This window comes from Amblyraja radiata, unplaced genomic scaffold (assembly GCF_010909765.2).
Source record: "Amblyraja radiata isolate CabotCenter1 unplaced genomic scaffold, sAmbRad1.1.pri S148, whole genome shotgun sequence".
Taxonomy (NCBI): Eukaryota; Metazoa; Chordata; class Chondrichthyes; order Rajiformes; family Rajidae; genus Amblyraja; species Amblyraja radiata.
In genome coordinates, this window is record NW_022630134.1 from 257,992 (window position 1) to 281,137 (window position 23,146).

General features: G+C 46.6%; 2 protein-coding genes and 1 long non-coding RNA gene across 3 annotated transcripts; all 3 read right to left on the reverse strand.

The window, feature by feature from the left end:
- Nucleotides 1-10,652: 10,652 nt before the first annotated feature.
- Nucleotides 10,653-13,175, reverse strand: LOC116969299. The gene is made up of 2 exons (XR_004410718.1): nt 12,888-13,175; nt 10,653-11,836 (listed from the first exon to the last, which is right to left on the reverse strand). It is a non-coding gene; the product is annotated as an uncharacterized LOC116969299 (long non-coding RNA).
- A 2,137-nt stretch (nt 13,176-15,312) lies between these two features.
- LOC116969290 lies at nt 15,313-17,131 on the reverse strand. Its single transcript, XM_033016159.1, has one exon. It carries the CDS (start codon nt 17,007-17,009, stop codon nt 15,444-15,446), a length of 1,566 nt encoding a protein of 521 aa, XP_032872050.1. The 5' UTR covers nt 17,010-17,131; the 3' UTR covers nt 15,313-15,443.
- On the reverse strand, nt 17,056-20,750 carry LOC116969297 (stonustoxin subunit alpha-like). Its single transcript, XM_033016166.1, has 3 exons — nt 20,622-20,750; nt 17,196-19,084; nt 17,056-17,103 (listed from the first exon to the last, which is right to left on the reverse strand). The coding sequence occupies exons 1-3, from the start codon at nt 20,707-20,709 to the stop codon at nt 17,056-17,058; spliced, it is 2,025 nt and encodes a 674-aa protein (XP_032872057.1). The 5' UTR covers nt 20,710-20,750.
- Nucleotides 20,751-23,146: the final 2,396 nt, after the last annotated feature.

Below are 23,146 nucleotides of genomic sequence, written 5' to 3' on the forward strand. Positions count from 1 at the left end.
GGGTGACCAAGGCTGGGAGCTGAACATCCAGGGATATTCAATATTCAGGAGGGATAGACAGAAAGGGAAAGGAGGGGGGGAGGTGGGGGGTAGCGTTGCTGGTTAGAAAGCAGATTAACGCAATAGAAAGGAAGGACATTAGCTTTGAGGATGTCGAATCGATATGGGTAGAGCTGCGAAACACTAAGGGGCAGAAAACGCTAGTGGGAGTTGTGTACAGGCCACCTAACAGTAGTAGTGGAGTTGGGGATGGCATCAAACAGGAAATTAGAAATGTGTGCGACAAAGGCAAAACAGTTATAATGGGTGACTTCAATCTACATATAGATTGGGTGAATCAAATTGGCAAGGGTGCTGAGGAAGAGGATTTCTTGGAATGTATGCGGGATAGTTTTCTAAACCAACATGTAGAGGAACCAACGAGAGAGCAGGCTATTCTAGACTGGGTATTGGGTAATGAGGAAGGGTTAGTTAGCAGTCTTGTTGTGCGTGCCCCTTGGGCAAGAGTGACCATAATATGGTTGAGTTCTTCATTAGGATGGAGAGTTTAAAACTGAGGAATTGGTAAATTAGGCAATTTATCAGACAATATAAGCAAGGCTGCTCTAGGGGAGCGGCAGTGAGGGTGCGCCCTTGTGAGTAAAGTGTGAGACTTTGGCTCGAGAGTCTTCGGCGAGGAGGCTGAGGAGCGGAGGCTTCGCAAAAAGCTGGAGAGGAAGGGACACGGTGAACACATGACAGGAGAGATGAGATAGTGTGATGCTTGCAGGATGTGGGAGGCCAGGGACACAGATGGAGCCTCTGGCTGCTACAACTGTGGCAAGTGCATCCAGGTTCAGCTCCTGAAGGACCATGTTGGGGCACTGGAGAAGCAGCTGGATGACCTCAGGGCCATCCGGGAAAATGAGTTTCCTGGACAGGACCTACAGTGAGGTTGTCACGCCGAGGATACGGGAAGAACGAAGGTGTGTGACTGAGAGAAAGGGTGGTAATCGTGGAGTGCAGGAGACCCAGGTGGCTGTGCCTAATGAAAACAGGTACGCCCTCTTGGGAACTGTCCGGGGAGACAATGTTTCCACTCCGAGTGGCGGACACATCGATGGCTCCAATCCTAGAGATGGGACTCGACCGGCGAGACCGACATCAGGCAGACGCATAGTGGTGGGTGACTCCATTGTCTGAGGAGCAGACAGGAGATTCTGTGGCGGCAGACAAGATGCGAGGATGGTCTGTTGCCTCCCTGGTGCCAGGGTTCAGGATGTCAAGAGCCAAATTCAGAACATCCTCGAGAGAGAGAGAAGGTGAACAGCCGGCAGTAGTTGTGCACGTAGGCACAAACAACATCGGGAAGAAGAGGAAAGAGGTTCTCCAACGTGAGTTCAGAGAGTTGGGAAGAAGACTGAAAGGCAGAACTTCTAGGCTGGATATCTCTGGATTGCTTCCAGTGCCTCGTGCTAGTGAGGACAGGAACAGGGAGATAGGGGATCTGAATGTGTGGCTGAGGGGCTGGTGCAGGGAGCAAGGATTTAGATTTATAGACCACTGGGATCTCTTCTGGGGTAGGGGTGACCTGTACAAAAGGGAGGGTTACACCTTAACTGGTGGGGGACCGACATTGTGGCAGGCAGGTTTGCTAGGGCTACACGTGTGGGTTTAAAACAGGCACGTGCTGTGAGTGATTACTCAGGGTAGGCAGTCAGTCGGCTTTAAAAAAAAAAACTTAAACCGCGCATGCGCAGATTGTTCTCTCTGTAAAAATAAAAAATAAAAATAAAAACAGCAACAATTGAATTTGCCCACGGCTTCCAAGTCTCCTTCATTCTGAATTACTGAATGGGTGGAGGGTGAAGGGTGATGGCAGGTGGAGAGATGGTGGGAAAAACGGGAGCAGTGGTGCTGGCTCGAAGGGCCGAATGGCCTATTCCTACACCTATTATCTATTGTCACACCGGGACAAGTTGAATCAGTTGTCATCTTATTGAATGACAATACTAATTCAAGTGACCAATTGGGGGGGGGGGGGGAGTTCCTTGCAGGTACAGCAGGCAGTGAAGAAAGCTAATTGCATGTTGGCCTTCATAACGAGAGGAGTTGAGTTTAGGAGTAAAGAGGTCCTGCAGTTGTACAGGGCCTGGTGAGAACACATCTGGAGTATTGTGTGCAGTTTTAGGTTCGTGAGTTTAATCCCCAGGATTGCAGGACTGTCATATGAGGAAAGTTTGGAAAGACTGGACTTGTATTCACTGTAATTTAGAAGGATGAGAGGATATCTTATAGAAACATATAAAGTTATAAAGGGATTGGACAGGCTAGATGCAGAATGTTAGGGGTCCAGAACCAGGGGCCACAGTCTAAGAATAAAGGGGAGGCCATTTAAAACTGAGATGAGAAAAAAACGTTTTCACCCAGAGAGTTGTGAATTTGTGGAATTCTGTGCCACAGAAGGTAGTGGAGGCCGATTTACTGGATGCATTTAAAAGAGAGTAAGATGGAGCTCTAGGGGCTAGCGGAATCAAGGGATATGGGGAGAAGGCAGGCATGGGTTACTGATTGTGAATGATCAGCCATGATCACAATGAATGGGCCGAATAGCTTCCCCCTGCACCTATTATGCTATGTCTCTATGTTTCTACAACAGAAGGGGGAGGAATTGTACAGTTTGATAGTCACAGGGAAGAAGGATCTCCTGTGGCGTTCTGTGCTGCATCTTGGTGGAACCAGTCTGTCGCTCCTCATGTTGACCAGGGTATAACATGTTGTCAAAGTTACACAGCCAGACTCCAGGTCACGTGATTTACAAGAACCTTCCTTTCAATTTCTCACAACCTGGTCACTAACTGGGTTGATCAACATGTGTAACCAGTCTGGCGCAATGAGGCAGCAACTCTACCGCTGCGCCACCGTGCCGCCCTTGTTAAATACAGAGCAATAATTTCCTGGAAAGCAGCTTGAAAATGAAGAATTCTCAGTTATTTGGTTTTGAGTTGAGGTGAAGATGTTGTGGTGTGAATAATGCAAGGGATTATGTGGAGAGTTTACACGTTATGTGGTTCAGTCTGCTTGTATGTGTTCCGAGTGAGATTTACATCCCAAGTGTGGTTACAGAGAGACAGTTGATAAAGATCATCGTACTGGTTGTTTCAGACAAAGTGCAGCAAACAACACTGAGCTTAACATGTGCAGGAAGGAACAGCAGATGCTGGTTTACATCGAAGATAGACACAAAATGCTGGAGTAACTCAGTGGGACAGGCAGCATCTCTGAAGAGAAGGAATAGGTGATCCAGAGATGCTGAGTTGCTCCAGCATTTTGTGTCCATCTTTCAGCTTAACGTCACACAATAGTTGCAGGAGGAGGCCATTCGGCCCTTCGAGCCAGCACCACCATTCCTTGTGATCATGACCGATCATCCCCAATCAGTAACCCGTGCCTGCCTTCTCCCCATATCCCTTGATTCCACTAGCCCCTAGAGCTCTATCTAACTCTCTCTTAAATCCATCCAGTGATTTGGCCTCCACTGCCCTCTGTGGCAGGGAATTCCACACATTCACAACTCTCTGGGTGAAAAAGCTTTTTCTCACCTCAGTCTTAAATGGCCTCCCCTTTATTCTAAGACTGCGGCCCCTGGTTCTGGACTCGCCCAACATTGGGACCATTTTTCCTGCATCCAGCTTGTCCAGTCCTTTTATACATTCTCTGCAAAAATATTTTAAGAGATAAAAACATAGTGTGTTTAGTTTAGAGATACAGTGTGGAAACAGGGTCTTCGACACACCTAGTCCGTGCCGACCAGTGATCCCCGCACACCAACACACTAATATTCTGGAGGGGGAGGGTGAACAGCCAGTTGTCGTGGTGCATATTGGCACTAACGATATAGGTAAAAAAAGGGATGAGGTCCTACAAGATGAATTTAGGAAGCTAGGAGATAAACTTAAAAGTAGGACCTCAAAGGTAAGAATCTCTGGATTACTACCAGTACCACGGGCCAGTCAGAGTAGAAATAGGAGGATATTGCAGATGAATACGTGGCTTGAAAAATGGTGCAAGGGGGAGGGATTCAAATTTTTAGGGCATTGGAACCAGTTCTGGGGGAGGTGGGACCAGTACAAACAGGACAGTCTGCACCTGGGCTGGAATGGAACCAATGTTCTTGGGAGAGTGTTTACTAGTGCTGTCGGGGAGGATTTAAACTAATGTGGCAGGGGGATGGGTACAAGAGCAGAGAGGCAGGGGGGTGTAAAATGAGGGTAGAAGCAATAGGTAGCAAGGTGAAAAGTAAAAGTGGCAGGCAGACAAAACCAGGGCAAAAATCAAAAAGGGCCACTTTTCAACATAATTGTATAAGGGGTAAGAGCGTTGTAAAAACAAGCCTGAAGGCTTTGTGTCTCAATGCAAGGAGTATTCGTAATAAGGTGGATGAGTTGAACGTGCAGATAGTCATTAATGATTATGATATAGTTGGGATCACGGAGACATGGCTCCAGGATGACCAAGGCTGGGAGCTGAACATCCAGGGATATTCAATATTCAGGAGGGATAGAGAGAAAGGAAAAGGAGGTGGGGTAGCGTTGCTGGTTAGAGAGGAGATTAACGCAATGGAAAGGAAGGACATTAGTTTGGTGGATGTGGAATCGGTATGGGTAGAGCTGCGAAACACTAAGGGGCAGAAAACGCTGGTGGGTGTTGTGTACAGGCCACCTAACAGTAGTAGTGAAGTTGGAGATGGTATCAAACAGGACATTAAAAATGCGTGCGACAAAGGCAAAACCGTTATAATGGGTGACTTCAATCTACATATAGATTGGGTGAATCAAATTGGCAAGGGTGCTGAAGAAGAGGATTTCTTGGAATGTATGCAGGATAGTTATCTAAATCAACATGTAGAGGAACCAACGAGAGAGCAGGCTATTCTAGATTGGGTATTGAGTAATGAGGAAGGGTTAGTTAGCAGTCTTGTTGTACGTTCCCCCTTGGACAAGAGTGACCATAATATGGTTGAGTTCTTCATTAGGATGGAGAGTGACATTGTTAATTCAGAAACAATGGTTCTGAACTTAAAGAAAGGTAACTTTGAGGGTATGAGACGTGAATTGGCCAAGATTGACTGGCAATTAATTCTAAAAGGGTTGACGGTGGATATGCAATGGAAGACATTTAAAGACTGCATGGATGAACTACAAAAATTGTTCATCACAGTTTGGCAAAAGAATAAATCAGGGAAGGTAGTACATCCGTGGATAACAAGGGAAATCAGGGATAGTATCAAAACGAACGATGATGCATACAAATTAGCCAGAAAAAGCAGCATACCAGAGGACTGGGAGAAATTCAGAGACCAGCAGAGGAGGACAAGGGGCTTAATTAGGAAAGGCAAAATAGATTATGAAAGAAAACTGGCAGGGAACATAAAAACTGACTGCAAAAGTTTTTATAGATATGTGAAAAGAAAGAGATTAGTTAAAACAAATGTAGGTCCCTTGCAGTCAGAAACAGGTGAGTTGATCATGGGGAACAAGGATATGGCGGACCAATTGAATAACTACTTTGGTTCCGTCTTCACTAAGGAAGACATAAATAATCTGCCGGAAATAGCAGGGGTCAAAGGAGTTGAAGGAATTGAGTGAAATCCAGGTTAGTCGGGAAGTGGTGTTGGGTAAATTGAATGGATTAAAGGCCGATAAATCCCCAGGGCCAGATAGGCTGCATCCCAGAGTAGCTCCAGAAATAGTGGATGCATTAGTAATAATCTTTCAAAACTCTTTAGATTCTGGAGTAGTTCCTGAGGATTGGCGGGTAGCAAACGTAACCCCACTTTTTAAAAAGGGAGGGAGAGAGAAAACGGGGAATTACAGACCAGTTAGTCTAACATCGATAGTGGGGAAATTGCTAGAGTCAGTTATTAAAGATGGGATAGCAGCACATTTGGAAAGTGGTGAAATCATTGGACAAAGTCAGCATGGATTTACGAAAGGTAAATCATGTCTGACGAATCTTATAGAATTTTTCGAGGATGTAACTAGTAGCGTGGATAGGGGAGAACCAGTGGATGTGGTGTATCTGGACATCCAGAAGGCTTTTGACAAGGTCCCACATAAGAGATTAGTATACAAACTTAAAGCACACGGCATTGGGGGTTCAGTATTGATGTGGATAGTGAACTGGCTGGCAAACAGGAAGCAAAGAGTAGGAGTAAACGGGTCCTTTTCGCAATGGCGGGCAGTGACTAGTGGGGTACCGCAAGGCTCAGCGCTGGGACTCCAGCTATTTACAATATATATTAATGATCTGGATGAGGGAATTGAAGGCAATATCTCCAAGTTTGCGGATGACACTAAGCTGGGGGGCAGTGTTAGCTGTGAGGAGGATGCTAGGAGAATGCAAGGTGACTTGGATAGGCTTGGTGAGTGGGCAAATGTTTGGCAGATGCAGTATAATGTGGATAAATGTGAGGTTATCCATTTTGGTGGCAAAAACAGGAAAGCAGACTATTATCTAAATGGTGGCCGATTAGGAAAAGGGGAGATGCAGCGAGACCTGGGTGTCATGGTACACCAGTCATTGAAAGTAGGCATGCAGGTGCAGCAGGCAGTGAAGAAAGCGAATGGTAGGTTAGCTTTCATAGCAAAAGGATTTGAGTATAGGAGCAGGGAGGTTCTACTGCAGTTGTACAGGGTCTTGGTGAGACCACACCTGGAGTATTGCGTACAGTTTTGGTCTCCAAATCTGAGGAAGGACATTATTGCCATAGAGGGAGTGCAGAGAAGGTTCACCAGACTGATTCCTGGGATGTCAGGACTGTCTTATGAAGAAAGACTGGATAGACTTGGTTTATACTCTCTAGAATATAGGAGATTGAGAGGGGATCTTATAGAAACTTACAAAATTCTTAAGGGGTTGGACAGGCTAGATGCAGGAAGATTGTTCCCGATGTTGGGAAGTCCAGGACAAGGGGTCACAGCTTAAGGATAAGGGGGAAATCCTTTAAAACCGAGATGAGAAAACTTTTTTCACACAGAGAGTGGGGAATCTCTGGAACTCTCTGCCACAGAGGGTAGTCGAGGCCAGTTCATTGGCTATATTTAAGAGGGAGTTAGATGTGGCCCTTGTGGCTAAGGGGATCAGAGGGTATGGAGAGAAGGCAGGTACGGGTACTGAGTTGGATGATCAGCCATGATCATATTGAATGGCGGTGCAGGCTCGAAGGGCCGAATGGCCTACTCCTGCACCTAATTTCTATGTTTTTATGTTTCTATGTTAACACTATCCCACACACTCTAGGGACAATTTACATGGGCTCCAGGGGACTTTCCAACGCATGTACACCTCGATTTGTTGTCTTTTGGTGTTAATCACAAATAATTCACATCCTGCTGAGATTTGAACACTGCAGCTCACTGTGGTGAGGGTAGCAGAGTTAGATTCTTATCGGTGCTACTTTTGAAAGATATTTCAATCTGAGACTTCAGTTTGTCTTTGAGGTGGTTTCACAAGAAGAACTCAGTAACTCTCGCCCAGGGAGGGTGGTGCAGGAAGATGTGAAAACGTACCGTGCTGAACCAAACCCAAATCGCAAGAGCGAGTGATCTGATCCGTCAATGGGGAGAACGTGCAAACTCCGTACAGACAGCGCCCGTGGTCAGGATCGAACCGGGGGTATCTGGCGCTGTGAGGCAGCAACTCGAACGCTGCACCACCGTGCCGCCCACCATTCTGCGGGGCATTTCCACAGTTTTGTCGGCCTCCATCTCCTGTCTTGTGTTGTTAACCGTGACCCAATTAATCCACAACCTGCAGAGACTCGAACATTACACAGACTGACACTGCGGTTCACAGAGATAGATTCTTATCAGTGTCCCCATTTTGTAAGATATTGCAGACTGAGACTTCATGTTCTCATCCAGTGGAAGGGCAGTCACGGTGGCGCAGCGGTAGAGTTGCTGCCTTACAGCGAATGCAGCGCCGGAGACCCGGGTTCGATCCTGACTACGGGTGCTGTCTGTACGGAGTTTGCACGTTCTCCCCGTGACCTGCGAGGGGTTTTCTCCGAGATTTTCGGTTTCCTCCCACACTCCAAGGACGTACTGGTTTATAGGTTAATTGGCTTGATAAATGGAAACATTGCCCCTAGTGTGTGTAGGATAGTGTTGATGTGCGGGGATTGCTGGTCGGCACGGACTTTGTGGGCCATAGGGCCTGTTTCCACGCTGTATCTCTAAAACAAAACTAAAGTCAGTAATCCTTGCCCACAAAAGAGTAGTCAAGGAAGAAATGAAAATGGACTTTGCTGAATCAGACACAAATCCCAAGAGCACATGGATAGAGATTGTGGTCTGGTGTGCAACATTAGTTTAGTTTCATTTCCACACCTTACCCTTCCTTATCTCTGTATATCTCCATATCCTCTGACTCTCAGTCTGAAGAAGGGTCTCGACCCGAAACGTCGCCCATTCCTTCTCATCAGAGATGCTGCCTGTCCCGCTGAGTTACTCGAGATTTTTGTGTCGATCTTCGGTGTAAACCAGCATCTGCAGTTCCTTCCCCCTACACTCTCGACCGCCCACCTCACTCATCCGAGTCGAGGAATGACAGATGGGAGGGAGGGAGGGTGATAGAGATGAGATTGGAGAAATGAATGAGGGGGAGGTGTCTAGATGGGGGATAAGAGAGGGGTGATTTATAGATGGCAAGGGTTTGGATTGTTTAGTTGAGTTTAGTTTAGTTACAGAGACAGAGTACGATACTATACGATACAATACAATAGAACTATTTATCCCAGGAGGGAAATTGATCTGACAACAGTCATAAACACACAAAATACATGAAACATGAAATTATAGTGACGAGTGGAAAAGATTGGTGTATATTATTTTAACCATGTCCAATTACATACCAATGTTTAGTTTAGTTTAGTTTAGAGATACAGCGTGGAAACAGGCCCTTTGGAAGTGGGAAGAAATAATAGAAATTGCATTCATTGCAATGTGTAAAAAGAGTTGAGATACTGTATTATAATTTTGCTGCATGTCATTGTGGTATATATCATGTCCTGATTGGTGAATATGTTTAGCTTGTGACTTTATTTGAAGCAGAAATAATATGTGAATGCTTCATTGAGTATAATTCCGACTGGTAACTACGCACTTCGTCCGAGCACATTATCGCACGCGTCATGCAAGCCGTCTTAAATGACCACCTAAACTGTCATTTGGCAAAATAAAAAGCTGCCAAGGTTGCCCGGCTGACACCAGAGAAAAATAATTAAGTGAGAGCCCTGCAAGGTGGATAATATTTTTGACACTGTCATAGGCCTTTCTTACATATGCTGTCCACAACGCACGGTAGTCTCTAAACAACCCTTAAGTAATTTTCCTTGCCCTCCATTTCAGAATAATAGTGTTTTAAACCAATAACTCGACACTAGCACTGGCAATAAATAAATAAATAAATAAATAAATAAATAAGCACAGCTTTCCAACCCCTTATCTCATTGGCCACGCTCGGCTGCAAATCGGTGTCAATCTGGTGGATCATCTTCCTCTAGTCGTGGGGGTGGGGGATTGGGAGGGGCCTCACAAGTGGAACAGCTTAGGGCCTCTCTTCATCTAAATCCGGCCCTGCTCTCTGTTGCCCTCTCTTCATTACCTTTCCCTCACTGATGCTGCCTGATGGAAACACACATGTTGTTCTGCCTCCCTGTTTTCAGATATCCTGATCAATACTCAAGAGAGAGTAGACACAAAAAGCTGGAGTAACTCAGCGGGACAGGCAGCATCGCTGGAGAGAAGGAACGGGTGTCATTTCGGGTTGAGACCCTTCTTCAGACTGAGAGTTAGCCAGAAAGGGAAACGAGAGATATAGATGGTGATGTAGTGAGATATAGAACAATGAATGAAGGCAAAAAACTAATAGCGATAAAGGAAACAGGCCATTGTTGACTGTTTGTTGGGTGAGAACGAGAAGCTGGTGCGATTTGGGGGGGGGGGGGGTTGTGGAGAGAGAGGAAATGCAGGGATTGCCTGATGTTAGAGAAGTTAGAGAAATGAAGTTAGAGAAACCCAAGCAAAATATGAGATGTTCTTCCAATTTGTTTTTAGCCTCACTATAAAAATGGAGGAAGCCTAGGACAGAAATGTCAGGGTGGGAATGGGAAGGAGAATTAAAGTGTTTAGCAAACGGGAGATCAGTTAGGTCCAGGCAGACTGAACAAAGGTGTTCAGCGAAACGATCGCCCAGTCTTCGTATTGTTTCGCCGATGTATAAGTGTCCACATCTTGAACAGCGGATACAACAGATCAGTGTGGAGGAGGTGCAAGTGAATCTCGGCATCACCTGAAAGGATTGTCGAGGTCCCTGGACAGATTTGAGGGAGGAGGTACAGGGACAGGTACTGCATCTACTGCATTGCAGGGGAAGGTACCTGGGGAGGGGGTGGTTTTGTGGGAAGTGACGAGTTAACCAGGGAGTTGAGGGAACGGTCTCTGCGGAAGGTGGAACGGGATGGAGATGGGTAGATGTGACTTCCTCCCTCAATAGAGAGTGTTCATTCTCCTTGATTTGTATCTTCCGGTGACTCTACTCAATTCTCCCAGAAGAACCTGATTTCCCAACAAAGCATCAAAGTTTACACTCACACACACACATTAATTAACCCAAGTGCATCTATGATGTTTAATTCAAAAATTAGTTTCTATTGGAATAAACTATATATTAATTGCAATACAATGTCAACCAGGCCTACATGCTTTAAAATACTGAAGCAATAATGTATCATCTGAAACAATAGTCCATTGGAAAGTTGCAGATTACTTCTGAAAGGATAATGCATAGAACACAAAGTGCTGGAGTAACTCAGCGGGTCAAGCAACATTTCTGTAGAATGTGGACAGGTGACGTTTCAAAATAGGCGGGAGAAAGCTGAAGAGATGGGGCAGGACAAAGCCTGTCAAGTGTCCCCCCACCTAACCCCACCCCACTTTATTTCCAGCTTTCTTTCCCCTACATTAGTCTGAAGAAGGGTCCCAATCTGAAACGTTGCCTATCCATGTCTTCCAGAGATGCTGCCTGACCCTTTGAATTACTCCAACACTTTGTTCTAAACAAAAATACAGCATCTGCAAAGGTATTTATAGTCACATGTACCAATTAAGGTAGAGTTATATGTGAATTACCATACACCCACAAGGGAAAAAAAGCAACAAGGCACACGACTACATCATGGTTAACATAAACATCCACCACAGCGGATTCCACATTCCTCACTGTGTTGGATGGCAAAGCTAAGTCCAATCTTCTTCCTCTTTATTCTCCCTCGGTCGGGGCAGTTGAACCATCCGCAAATCGGGACGATCGAAACTTCCGCGGCCGGCAATCGAAGCCCTCCTGTTGGGGCGCTCGAAGGTCCTGCAGCGGTGAGTTCCCGAAGTCAGTTTCTGACCAGAGACCGCGAGCTCCGTTATGTTAAGTCCGCAAACACCCACGGTTGGATGGCAAAGGGAACACGGGCTCTGCGATGTGAAAGCCCCGTAGGTGTCCACAGTAGGAGCACTCAAATTCAGTCTCCAGCAAAGGCCGCCAACTCCTCGATGTTAGTATGTGAGCGGAGATACGATATGGAACATAATCGTATCCTCGTCGAGGTAAGAGATTAGAAAAAGTCCCCCCCCCTCCCCATGAAACAAACTAAAGAACACTAAAAACATACATTTAACACATACAATTAAAACACAAAGAAGGAAAGGCGCCACTCGGTGGAATCTTTGTGTCTTCAGAAAGAATAATGTCTGGTTCAGGTGAGATATAATTGTTGTCACACTACCGATGTCTGCCATTTATCCTATTGTAGGTATGTTGCAAAGCCTACCTGAAGCGTCGCTGAAAATCTGTCGCTGTGGGTGTGCGCGATTTTGACGCCGTTTAGAGGGGGGCGGGTTTAAAACACGATTTCCTCTAGGCTGTTCCAATCGAGGATGTTCAGCATAGTTAATTATTAACGAAAAATTGCAGGAAGACCCCGTCGCTTCAGCTATTATTAGTTTTAAAGGCTTTATATAATTGTTATAGTAGTTTAAAAATTAACCTCTAAACCCGCGATCACCGAAAATACGGCAGGGTCTCATACAGCAGACTAGAGAAGGTAAGCTGTTTATTTTTACATTAAAAAGGGCTTCTTAAGATCCCTTTATACAAAGTTTAATATTGCGAGTAGCTCATTTTGGGCCCATTATATCCCGCAGTATTTTTCTCGGCATTTGGGGGTACAATTGTACCGCAATGTGAACGTTCTAAACCAGCGCGTTCCACTGGGACCCACTGGAAAGCTGATTTAAATGGGCATTTATTTACAGCAATTGAACACTAAATTCCATCCATTTGGCCTATAAATTAATGTAAATGAGATTTAAAAATCATGTTTTATTGTGAATTATTTGTGAATATTATTTGGACACTTAGGCTATTTAAAAATGTTCATAATTTATTAAGAAATAGATAGATGTTTATATCTAGTAATTGAAGTTTGAAATTAGCTACAATTGGGTAACTAACTAATTATATGCTTTAATTCCAGGTCATCCAAGTAAGATTATTTTACATTTGTTTCAGAATGCTTCAATCTATGATAACTGAAAATTTCATTCAGTTCTCTTATTTTTTAAGAAAGTTATGGGCTTTTGACTGTCCAAGATCACAGCTTTTTTGTTATGTCCATAGAAAATCAATAGGGAACAAGATGCTAATTTCCGAGTATGAAAATGGCCATAACTTTTTAAATACTTGAGATATGAAAGTGAATTAGGTGTCAAATTAAACTTCTTTTTATGCTTTATCTGATGGGATAAATTGCAGACTTGATTTTTTAAATCTCAAAATGTTTGTAACATTGCTACCTATTGGTTTTGGAAGAGAAAAGTTATTTTGAATTGAATTAAAAGGGGGAAGTATTTAGAAGTAAAAGGGGATAAAATTGTATTAGAAGTAGAGCAATACAAAGTAATACTGGTAGACAAGATTAAGAACAGGTCCAAAGCATTTTATGTTGATCCAGTAAAAGGATAAGACCCATTGGGGAAAAATCTCTATGTAAAACCACAAGATGTAGTTTAGTTTAATTTTGAGATACAGCAGGGAAACAGGTCCTTCGGCCCACCGAGACCGCGCCGACCAACGATCCCCGCACACTAACGCTATCTTACGCACACGAGGGACAATTTACATTGATAGCAGCCAATTAACCTTCAAACCTCTATGTCTTTGGAGTGTGGGAGGAATCCGGAGATCCTGGAGAAATCCCTTGCAGGTCACGAGGAGAACGTGCAAACTCCGCACAGACAGCACCCGTAGTCAGGATCGAAGCCGAGTCTCTAGCGCTGTGAGGCAGCAACTCTACCACTGTGGCACTGTACCACCCAGTGTGAATACTTCTGGTGTTAGAGGTATAGAGCAGTAATTAAAAATTGATTATAAGTGCAAAGAGGACATAAAAGTATCACTGGCAGACAATATTAAGGACAGGTCCAAAGCATTTTATGTGTAACCAGTAAAAGGATAGGACCCATTCGGGACCCATCTCTATGTGGAACCACAGGTTTAGGTGAAGTCTGAAATCAATACCTCTACCCTGTGTAGAAAGGAACTGTAGGTGCGGGTTTACACCGAAGATAGACACAAAAAGCTGGAGTAACTCAGCAGGTCAGGCAGCATCTCTCGAGACGAGGAATGGGTGATGTTTCTTCAGACTGAATAGATCATTGTTAGCTAGGAGATGGTGCCAACAAAACAAACAGATATGGGGACGGTCAGACTGGTGGGAGAACTGGGAAGGGGGAGGGATAGAGAGAGAGGGTAATCAAGGATTACTTGAAATTAGAGAAGTCAAAATTCATACCGCTGTTATAAGCTACCCAAGTGAAATATGAGGTACTGTTCCTCCAATTTGCACTGGGCCTCACTGTGACCACTGCTCTGTATTTACTGAAGGGAAGGAAATTGCATTTCTTGAACCTTAGAACATGTTACCATTAAAAAGGAAATATTATATACCTTGGAGGAGATTTACGATGGATGTAGCCCAGACTGCTATGGGAGGAGATTGCTTTGAGTCTGGCAGAGATTCTTATTGTTCACTTTAACGAGTGAAGTGCAAGAAATCAGGAGGACAGCAAATGTGGTCCCTTTATTCGAGAAGGGCAGCGGGGATAAACCAGGTAATTCCAGGCCTCTGAACCTAACGTCACTCGTAGAAAAGATATGGGGAAGTAAAGCTGAGGCACACGACTGCTGCACACTTGCACAGAGGGAAGAGATTTGTTTGGAGAAGCATTTGTTTCTAGAGGACTAGAATACAAAAACAGGGATGTAACGATGAGGCTTTATGTGGTGCTGGTCAGACCACATTTGGATTATTGCGAGCAATTATCGCCTTAGCAGATAGCGTCATACCTAACACTCATGCCTGAAGAGGAATGTGCTGGCGCTGGAGAGGGTCCAGAGGTGGTTTACGAGAATGATCCCAGGAATGAGTGGGTTAACCTACGATAAGCGTTTGACGGCACTGGGCCTGTACTCGCTGGAATTTAGCAGGATGCGGGGAGATTTCATTGGAACTTACCGAATCAGTGAAAGGCCTGGATAGAGTGGATGTGGAGAGGATGTTTCCCCCAGTGGGAGAGTCTAGGATCAGAGGCCATAACCTCAGAATATAAAGACGTACTTTTAGAAAGGAGACGAGGAGTAATGTTGTTAGTCAGAGGATGGTGAATCTGTGGAATTCATTGGCAAGTCAATGGACACTTTTAAAGCATAGATTTCTACTCCACCATTCAATCACGGCTGATCTATCTCTCCCTCCCAACCCCATTCTCGTGCCTTCTCCCCATAACCTCCGACACCCATATTAACCAAGAATCCATCTATCTCTGCCTTAAAAATATCCATTGACTTGGCCTCCACAGACGCCTGTGACAAAGAATTCCACAGATTCATCACCCTCTGATGAAAGAAATTCCTCCTCATCTCCTTCTTGAAAGAACATCCTTTAATTCTGAGGCTATGACCTCTGGTCTTTGACTCTCCCACTAGTGGAAACATCCTCTCCACATTCAGGCCTTTCACTATTCGATAAGTTCCAATGACGTGTCCCCTCATCATTCCAAAATACAGCGAGTACAGGCCCAGTGCCGTCAAAAGCTCATCATATGTTAACCCATTCATTCCTGGGATCATTCTCGTAAACCTCCTCTGGACCCTCTCCAACGCCAGCAAAGCCTTCCTCAGATATGGGGCCCCTATGGGAATATGTTGAGAAGAAGGCAGCTTCGAGGAAGGAAGGTTCGGTGTGAAAGGCTATGGGCAGATCGGGGAGGGGAAGGATGAGGAATTAGAATGAGGATTTGTGTATCGGTTGAGTGAAACACACTAAAAACAGCTGGAATGTTTCTCTGTTACTAATTGGGTGAGAACCAGTTCATCATGTTTGACATTTTTTTCTTTAACATTTCTCCAGTACTTTTCCCTCCCACCGCACCTTCCTTCGAATACTCTGGTAACAGCTTCTCATTGTTAGCGAATTGATCTCTGACCTCTGCCTCCTTCTTCACAGCGGTCAGTGCCTGAATTCGCTCAATGAAGCCTGGCTTTGCCTCGTTTTTCTCAGCCTGAATCAGGAGATCAATATAAGCCGGGGTGGACAAGGGGTTTGGTCTCAGGGCTATTTCTTCAAGTCGTCTAATGCCCTGGGATAATTCTTGAATCAGCTCCAGAACTGTGTTCCCCACCTCAGCAAACTCCTGCTCAAGTTCCTCCATAATCTTCTGCAGGCCCATCTTCTCACCTTTGTATGCCTTCTCATACTTTTCCTTCAGTTCATTGTACGTCCTCTTCTCCTTTTTTGTTACACAGACATACCTGTAGTTTTCCCTTCGATGTTTTCGTGAGGCACACTTCCCCGGACAGACTTTACAATTTCCCCACCCATCCATTGATGAACACCAGTATATCAAAATATAACCTGCGGACGTACAGGGGTCGTGACAACTCTGTTCACAAACCGTACAGTTGTTTACTAATGGAGCATCGCTGCCAAGTTTCCTCTTTTCTTTAACAGTCACATCGACCTCGTACTCAAAGTCTTTATTTTTCTCCTGTTTGGACTGGTTTTGGTTCAGAACTTGTTTGGTTTTCTTGATCTCCTCTAATTTGGTCAGCCCTGCTTGGAGCAGAGGCTGCAACCCGGCCACTACAGACTCCAGCTGTCTACGTTCATTCAGAACCTCTCTGGTCAGGCACAGGCTCCTCGCCTGCATCGTGCTCAGAGCTGTGAAGAACTTCTTCATACTGTTTGTCCCCATCTTCCACGACGCCAGGTCAAAGTCATTATCCTCTTCCCCACTGTCGTCAGATCTTCCCTCGTCACCAGAGGTCGGACGCTGGGCATAAATGGCAGAATTGTTAAACTTGAAGTGTACTGGCAATCCCATTTTGTCTTCGGGGCAGGGTACCTGAGCGGCTTTCAGGGCCTCCAGAACTGGGGGGCGCTGCCCATCCGCGAACGTCACCATTATATGAATGTTCTCCGCGATATCTTTGCCAAAAATGGAAAGGATGGAATCAAAGACATATTTCTGTGTCGGGGTCAGGCGAGCCAAGGAGGCTTGGACGACGAAACAGACCGCGTCGATCTGATCAACGCCCTGTGGTGAAGCGAAAAACTCGCGGATGTGGTCAGTGATCTGGTGATCCCGGCTGATGCCCCTGGTATCCCCGAATCCTGGCGTGTCGATGATAGTCAGAGAGCAGTCGATGTTAAACCCTACCTGGTGGTGGAGATGGTAGGCAGTGATGGAGGAGGTCTGGCTCTCAGCCTGGGATTTTCCCGTCTCCTCCTGTATTAACTGGTATCTGAAGTTGTCCCCCCACTCCACGCCCAAGATGTAGTTGATCATCCCGTTGATGAGGGTTGTCTTTCCTGACCCAGTTGCCCCCAGCAACATAATTGTCTTCATCTTGTGCATAGTGGTGGGCTTTCCTAAGGAGCATTTCACAAGTTGCTTGGACTGATTAAACACCTCCCTTTCTAGGTTGAGCTTGTAAATGGAAGGGTTTCCTCTGGATATTAATTGAGCTTGTTCGAGAAGTTTCAAGGCAATTCTCTTTGGTCCATCTGAACTATCGTAGCATTGTCTGTCTTTTGTCTGGACCTGCTCCCATGATCCGTCCAATGCATCCATTGAAGATTTTTCCTTGTATTCATTCCTGTAATGAAATACGTCAGCTCCAATCTGACTTGATCCGTCCCCGGACAGTGTTGGGCTGGGTGACTGATCCTGGAAGACCGGTTTAACAGGAGGACTTGTCGGCCGGGTGGAGACCTTGTAGATCTCACTGGCCTTGCTGAACCCTACCTTGGTCACGGCTCTGTATCGGATGTGATATTCCTGGTGTGGCTCCAACTCAGATATCGTGAAGGAGTGGGATGTGTCAGGTGTATCTAGTTTTGTCCATTTCTCCTGCTGGCTACCTCGATACTCTACCTTGTAGCCCACAATCTCATCAGAACCACATGTGGGTGGCTCTAACTGCAGCGTCACACTGTCGTGTGTTGTCCCACTCGCTGTTGGTCTCTCAGGCTGAGACGGGGGTTCAAAGCAGCGGCTCCTCACAATCCCTCCCTCATAGAAGTAAATAGACGCACCCACGTTACTGTCATCCTGTGCGGATCCAACAAGGAATTTTACTTTCTCATCCCCACTGTTGGCTGTGGCAAAATCCAGGAATAATTTGGACCGTTCCTTCATCTTCTCGGTTATGGACGATGAGTGAAACCAGCGCTCGCTGTGTTGTGTTGTACAGGCTCCATCAGCAGGAGGTGGCATCTGCATTTTCTCTGCTGTCAGAGATTGGAGGTAGTTGATTGCCTCCGTCAGGTAGAAATCCTCCTGATGCAGTGTTGTGAATGTGAAGCAGACCACGTAGTCTGTTACTGGACCCATCAACACTTCATGCAACTCTCTCCTTGATTTCACAACAAGTATGTCTTTCATTATCCTGAGGCAAAGTCCCACAACCATCATCTCCCATTCCTTGTCATCCAGCCATGTGGTCAGTGCTTGGTGTTTAAATGGTGACTGCTCCCTGTTCTTCAGTATGTCCGCCAGCAACGCTTCCTCCTTCCCGCCGCCCCGAATGGACGGCAAAACTCTGGCTAAGGTCCCTTGGAAAACCAGTTTGTACTCCAGACACATCTCTCGGAATTGAAGGATCCTGTCCCCGATCTCAGGAAACTGAACTGTGACACTGTCTTTCATCAGGTCATTGCACCTCATCACGGCCTCACTGAGCTGTTCCAGGACACACTGGCAGCGATTGACCAGTCCCACCCTGATCTCCCCCACCAACTGAGCAGCTTTGGTGTCCAGTTTATTGAGAGGATAGAGCCAGACTGCGACGGGCACTGAATGTTCTCCACCTGGGCCCAGCAGGTGTGGGAGTGTTGCGTAGATATTGATGGCATCTCGGTAGGTGGTGGGATTGTTCTTCAGTGAGAAGTCCCCGTAAAAGGTGCAGCTAAACTTCTCGGCCTGAGTGCTCTGTTCTTCTGTCATTTCTAGGGAGGCCTCTCCCTCGATCGCAACCTTAGGGAGACGTTTAATCATTGCCTCCATGTTGCCCTGAATATTCTGTGTGTTCTCTGCTGAAGAAGCCATTTGATCAAACACAAAGAAGGCCTGGGCCCCATACAGCACTGCTGTAATAACATGGGTGGCTGAGCCCTCATCAAACACACTCGGGTAGGTAATATTCTGTCTTCCTAAGTGACTCATTGTCAGTTGTTCAAACCTGGTTGTTGCTTTGTACTGAAGGGTAACTCGTGCTTGTTGCTTTGATTCCTTCTTGTCGCTGAGATATTTTGCCGACCCTTTCACCTCTACTAACCCAGCCAGGAAACTCGCTTTCAGTGACCCTGACACATTGAGGGCAGTGGCTTTCTTCTCCATGGAGTCTGACGCAATGATGTGAAACTCAGTGCTGGGCTGGTCACGACGATCAAGGTTGCTCTGCAGTGACTGCAAGTCCCACAAGGTGACGCCTACAGGATAAATCAGCGATCAAAACTGTTAATGTTGTTAAAATTACTCAAAGTGAATAATATTCCTTCAGTAGATTCAATCTCTATACAGACTGTGCTTGGGCTGAAAGTACACTGGACTGATTAATGAGTATTAGGTGCGGCATGATGGCACAGCATTAGAGTAGCTGCCTTACAGCGCTTACATCGCCAGAGACCCGGGTTCGATCCTGACTACGGGTGTCTATGTGAGTTTGTACGTGACCGCGTGGGTTTTCTCCGAGTTCTTCGGTTTCCTCCCGCACGCCAGACGTACAGGTTTGTAGGTTAATTCTTGGTATAAATGTAACATTGTCCCTAGTGTGTGTAGCATAGTGTTAATGTGCAGGGATCACTAGTCGGTGCGGACTCAGTGGGCCAAAGGGCCTGTTTCTGTGCTGTATCTCTACAACTAAATTACAAGCGGGCAATTCTGGAGAACATAGATAGGCGATGATTTGGATCGTCTTCAAATATTCTTCAAATATCCATGTTTAGTTTAGAGATATGGCGGAAAGATATGGTGGCCCTTCAGCCCACCAAGCCCGCGCCATCCAGCGATCCCCGCATACTAACACTATCCGTCACTCACTAGGAACAATTTAGAATTTTACTAAGCCAATTGACCTACAAAGCTGTACGTCCCTCGAGTGTGTGAAGTAAACCGAAGATACTCACGTAGGTCACGGGTAGAAAGTATGAACTCCGTACCGACAGCACCCGTAGTCAGGATCGAACCTGGGTCCCTTGTGCTGCAAGGCAGCAATTCTACCACTGCGCCACCGTGCCACTCATTATTCAATCCATGACATAAACTGGACTATAACTGACAAAGTTGTGGTCACCATTGTGAGATTGGTCAACTGAACATATGGTCCTGCATTGACCACCACTGTATCATAGAGTGATACAACATGTAAAGAGATCTGACTTGCGCACATTAACAAACATGTCCCAGCGACACTAGTCCCACCAGTCTGCGTTTGGCCCATACCCCTCCAAGCCTTTCTGTGTACCCGTTTAACTGTTTCTTACCCATTGGGATAGTCCCAGCCTCAACTACCTCCTCTGGCAGCTTGTTCCATACATCCACCACCCATTGTGTGAAAAAGTTACCCCTCAGATTCCTATTAAATCTTTTCCCCTTCATCTTAAACCTGTGCCCTCTTGTCCTTGATTCCCCTACTCTGGGCAAGAGACTCTGTGCATCTACCCGATCTATTCCTCTCACGATTTTACACACCTCTATAAGATCACCCCTCATATCAACCCATATCAGAGGGCATTTGACAAAATCCCTCATAAGCTGAATTTCATTGAGTGGAAGGTATATCAGAATCCTACCACAACCAGAGAGCAGTCCTGAACTACTATCTACCTCATTGGTGACCCTTGGACTACCCTTGATCGGACTTTGCTGGCTTTACCTTGCACTATATGTTATTCCCTTATCATGTCTTTCGTTTCACCTACTCTGGGCTCATGTGACTTCATGATTTGTGTGAAGACATTCCAGTACCTGGGATCAGAGCATCTGATCGGCAGTCGTACAGCATTCCCAACTGGAAAGGCCGACCCAGAGTGGCCAGTTGCAAGAACTCGCTCATCACTAAACAGGAAGTGGACGCTCAACAAAATCAAGTGATCTGAAACAGAAAGAGGTATAAAATATGAAAATGAATCCACTCAACGTACGGCTTTTTGAAGATGTGACCAAAAAGGTTTAGTTTAGAGATAGTGTGGAAACAGGCCCTTCGGCCCACCGAGTCCGTGCCGACCACGATTCCCACCTCACTACCTCTAACACTACCCTACACACGCTATTGACAATTTACATTCATACCAAGCCAATTAACCTATATACCCATGGCCATCCGAAGGGGGGGGGGGGGGGGGGGGGGGGGGTTGCGATGGTGCCGTCGCCCACACCTTTTTTTCCACAGTAAAAAAAAATCCAGAGTTAAAAAAAAAATTGGGGCGCAATACTTTTTTATTCTACACCAGGACAGAGGGAGCCTTGCCTTTGGGCTCCTTGGCCCTCTAGCAGCCATGCAGCCACTGGATGACCCTGACATTGTGCTCAATGACCAACAGGGCAGAGGTTTGTTCTTCCCCCGGTGCGGCTCGTTGCTGCTGTGGGACGGTTTGCTCTCCGAGTCTGGGTAGCTCATGCTGCAAAACTTGAGGGCAAGACTTGCGAAGGCGGCATCGGCAGCAAACTTTTCCCAGGCCAGGTTCTTGATCATCTCGGGTTCGAGTCTGCAGTGCTCAAAGAAACTGTCCAAGCCCGAGCAGGCTCGGGAGAAGCAGCAGCTGAGATCGGAGTGCGAGCACCGCAATCTGCTTTCTCCAACCCACCACTTGAGCGGCTCCTTGGGTCGACCTGCTGCTGCTTCTTGGTGCACTGCTGGCATGGCGACTGAGGAGGGGGGGGGGAGAGGAGGGGATGGGGAGAGGAGGGAGGCCAGGGGAGGGGAGATGATGGGGTGAGATGAGGGGGGCAAGAGGAGGGGAGAGAGGAAGAGAGAGGAGAGGAGGGGGGAGATGAGTGGGAGGGAGAGGAAGGGGAGAGTGGAGGGGGGGAGTGGAGGGGGGAGAGGAGTGTGGGAGAGGAGAGGAGTGGAGGGGGGTAGAGGCGTGGGGGGGAGAGGAGCAGTGGGGAGCAGGCAGTGGGGATTGGGCAGCGGGAAGCGAGCATCATCCAAAGTAGGAGAGAGGGGTGACGACACTCACATGGCGAGCAAGACGGCGCAGGCTTCAACATTTGTCAGATTTTTGAAGATTTTCATTAATAACTCGAGAAATATAGCTTGAAATTTTCAGATACGGCCCTTAGGACTCCAGGGGAAAAATATCTACCGGAATATGTAAACAGTTTACCGTTAGTGCATCGTTTTTCGAGAAGATGTGATTATGCACAAACAAACACTCACACAAACAAACACACAAATAAACACAAACACATAAAAAAAAGACTTTTAATAGTTATTAGACCGACCCGTCCTCTCAACGTGCATTTGCACGGGGGGGGGGGGGGGGGGGGGAGATTGGGGGCAGCCTGCGGCATCACACACACACTAACCACCCCCCCCCACACACTAACCACCCCCTTGATATTATATTAATATTATTAATTCGCTCCTTTTACCCCATCCCCGCCATATCCACTCATGCATTACCACCAACTCACAGGCACGTCTAGAGAGGGAGATGGAGGGGGGTAGAGAGAGAGGGGGCAGAGGCACAGAGAGAGAGGGGGAAGAGACACAGAGAGAGGGGCAGAGTCACACAGAGAGAGGTGCAGAAACACACGAGAAGGGCTGAGACACGGGGGCAGAGAGATACAGTGAGAGCGGCAGAGAGAGAGAGAGGGGGCAGAGAGAGAGACAGAGAGAGAGAGCGAGAGAGAGAGAGGGCAGCGAGAGGAAGAGAGGGCGAGAGAGAGAGAGAGAGAGAGAAAGGGGGCAGAGAGAGAGAGAGAGAAAGAAGGAGGCAGCGAGAGAGAGAGGGGGACAGGGGGAAGGAGGGGGGAGAAGAGGAGGGGAAGAAAGGGGAGGAGGAGGGGAAGAGAGGAGAGATGCCGGGGAGAGGAGGAAGGGAGAGTAGGGGGAGAGGAGGGAGGAAAGGAGGCGGGGAGAGGAGGAAGGGAGCAGGGAGTGGGCTGTGCGTCAATGAAAGGGCTGCGTGTTCAGCGGCTTCATTCCAGAGCCCAGGGGAGGAGTGGTCGTCACGGGAGGGCTGGTTTCTCGAATGCTCCCGGCTGGTGTCTACCGGCTGCAGGCTTCAGGCTCCAGAGCCCAAGCATGGGAGGAGTCGTGGGGAGGTGATCTCACTCGCAGCGTGTGGAACATAGCGCAGGCCACGGGAAGTAGATCCATTGTGACGTCATCACCATCAGCCAAAGCAAGCCGTTTTTTTTCTAAGTTCTTTCAGGTTTTTAAACATTTTGATTAATAACTCGAGAAATAAAGTGTGAATTTTTCAGGTAAGATGATTTTGGAGTCCACGGGATAAATCTCTACCGGAATATGTAAAAAAATTACT

Bases quoted from the DNA above. Each gene is read 5' to 3' on its own strand.
- LOC116969297 (XM_033016166.1), bottom strand. From the start codon at position 20,709: ATGAGCGAGTTCTTGCAACTGGCCACTCTGGGTCGGCCTTTCCAGTTG. The intron at 19,085-20,621 runs GTACTGGAATGT...TTTATCCTGTAG, and splicing joins ATCAGATGCTCTGATCCCAG to GCGTCACCTTGTGGGACTTG. The intron at 17,104-17,195 runs GTCCAGACAAAA...ATTAATATCCAG, and splicing joins TGGACGGATCATGGGAGCAG to AGGAAACCCTTCCATTTACA.
- LOC116969290 (XM_033016159.1), bottom strand. From the start codon at position 17,009: ATGCACAAGATGAAGACAATTATGTTGCTGGGGGCAACTGGGTCAGGA.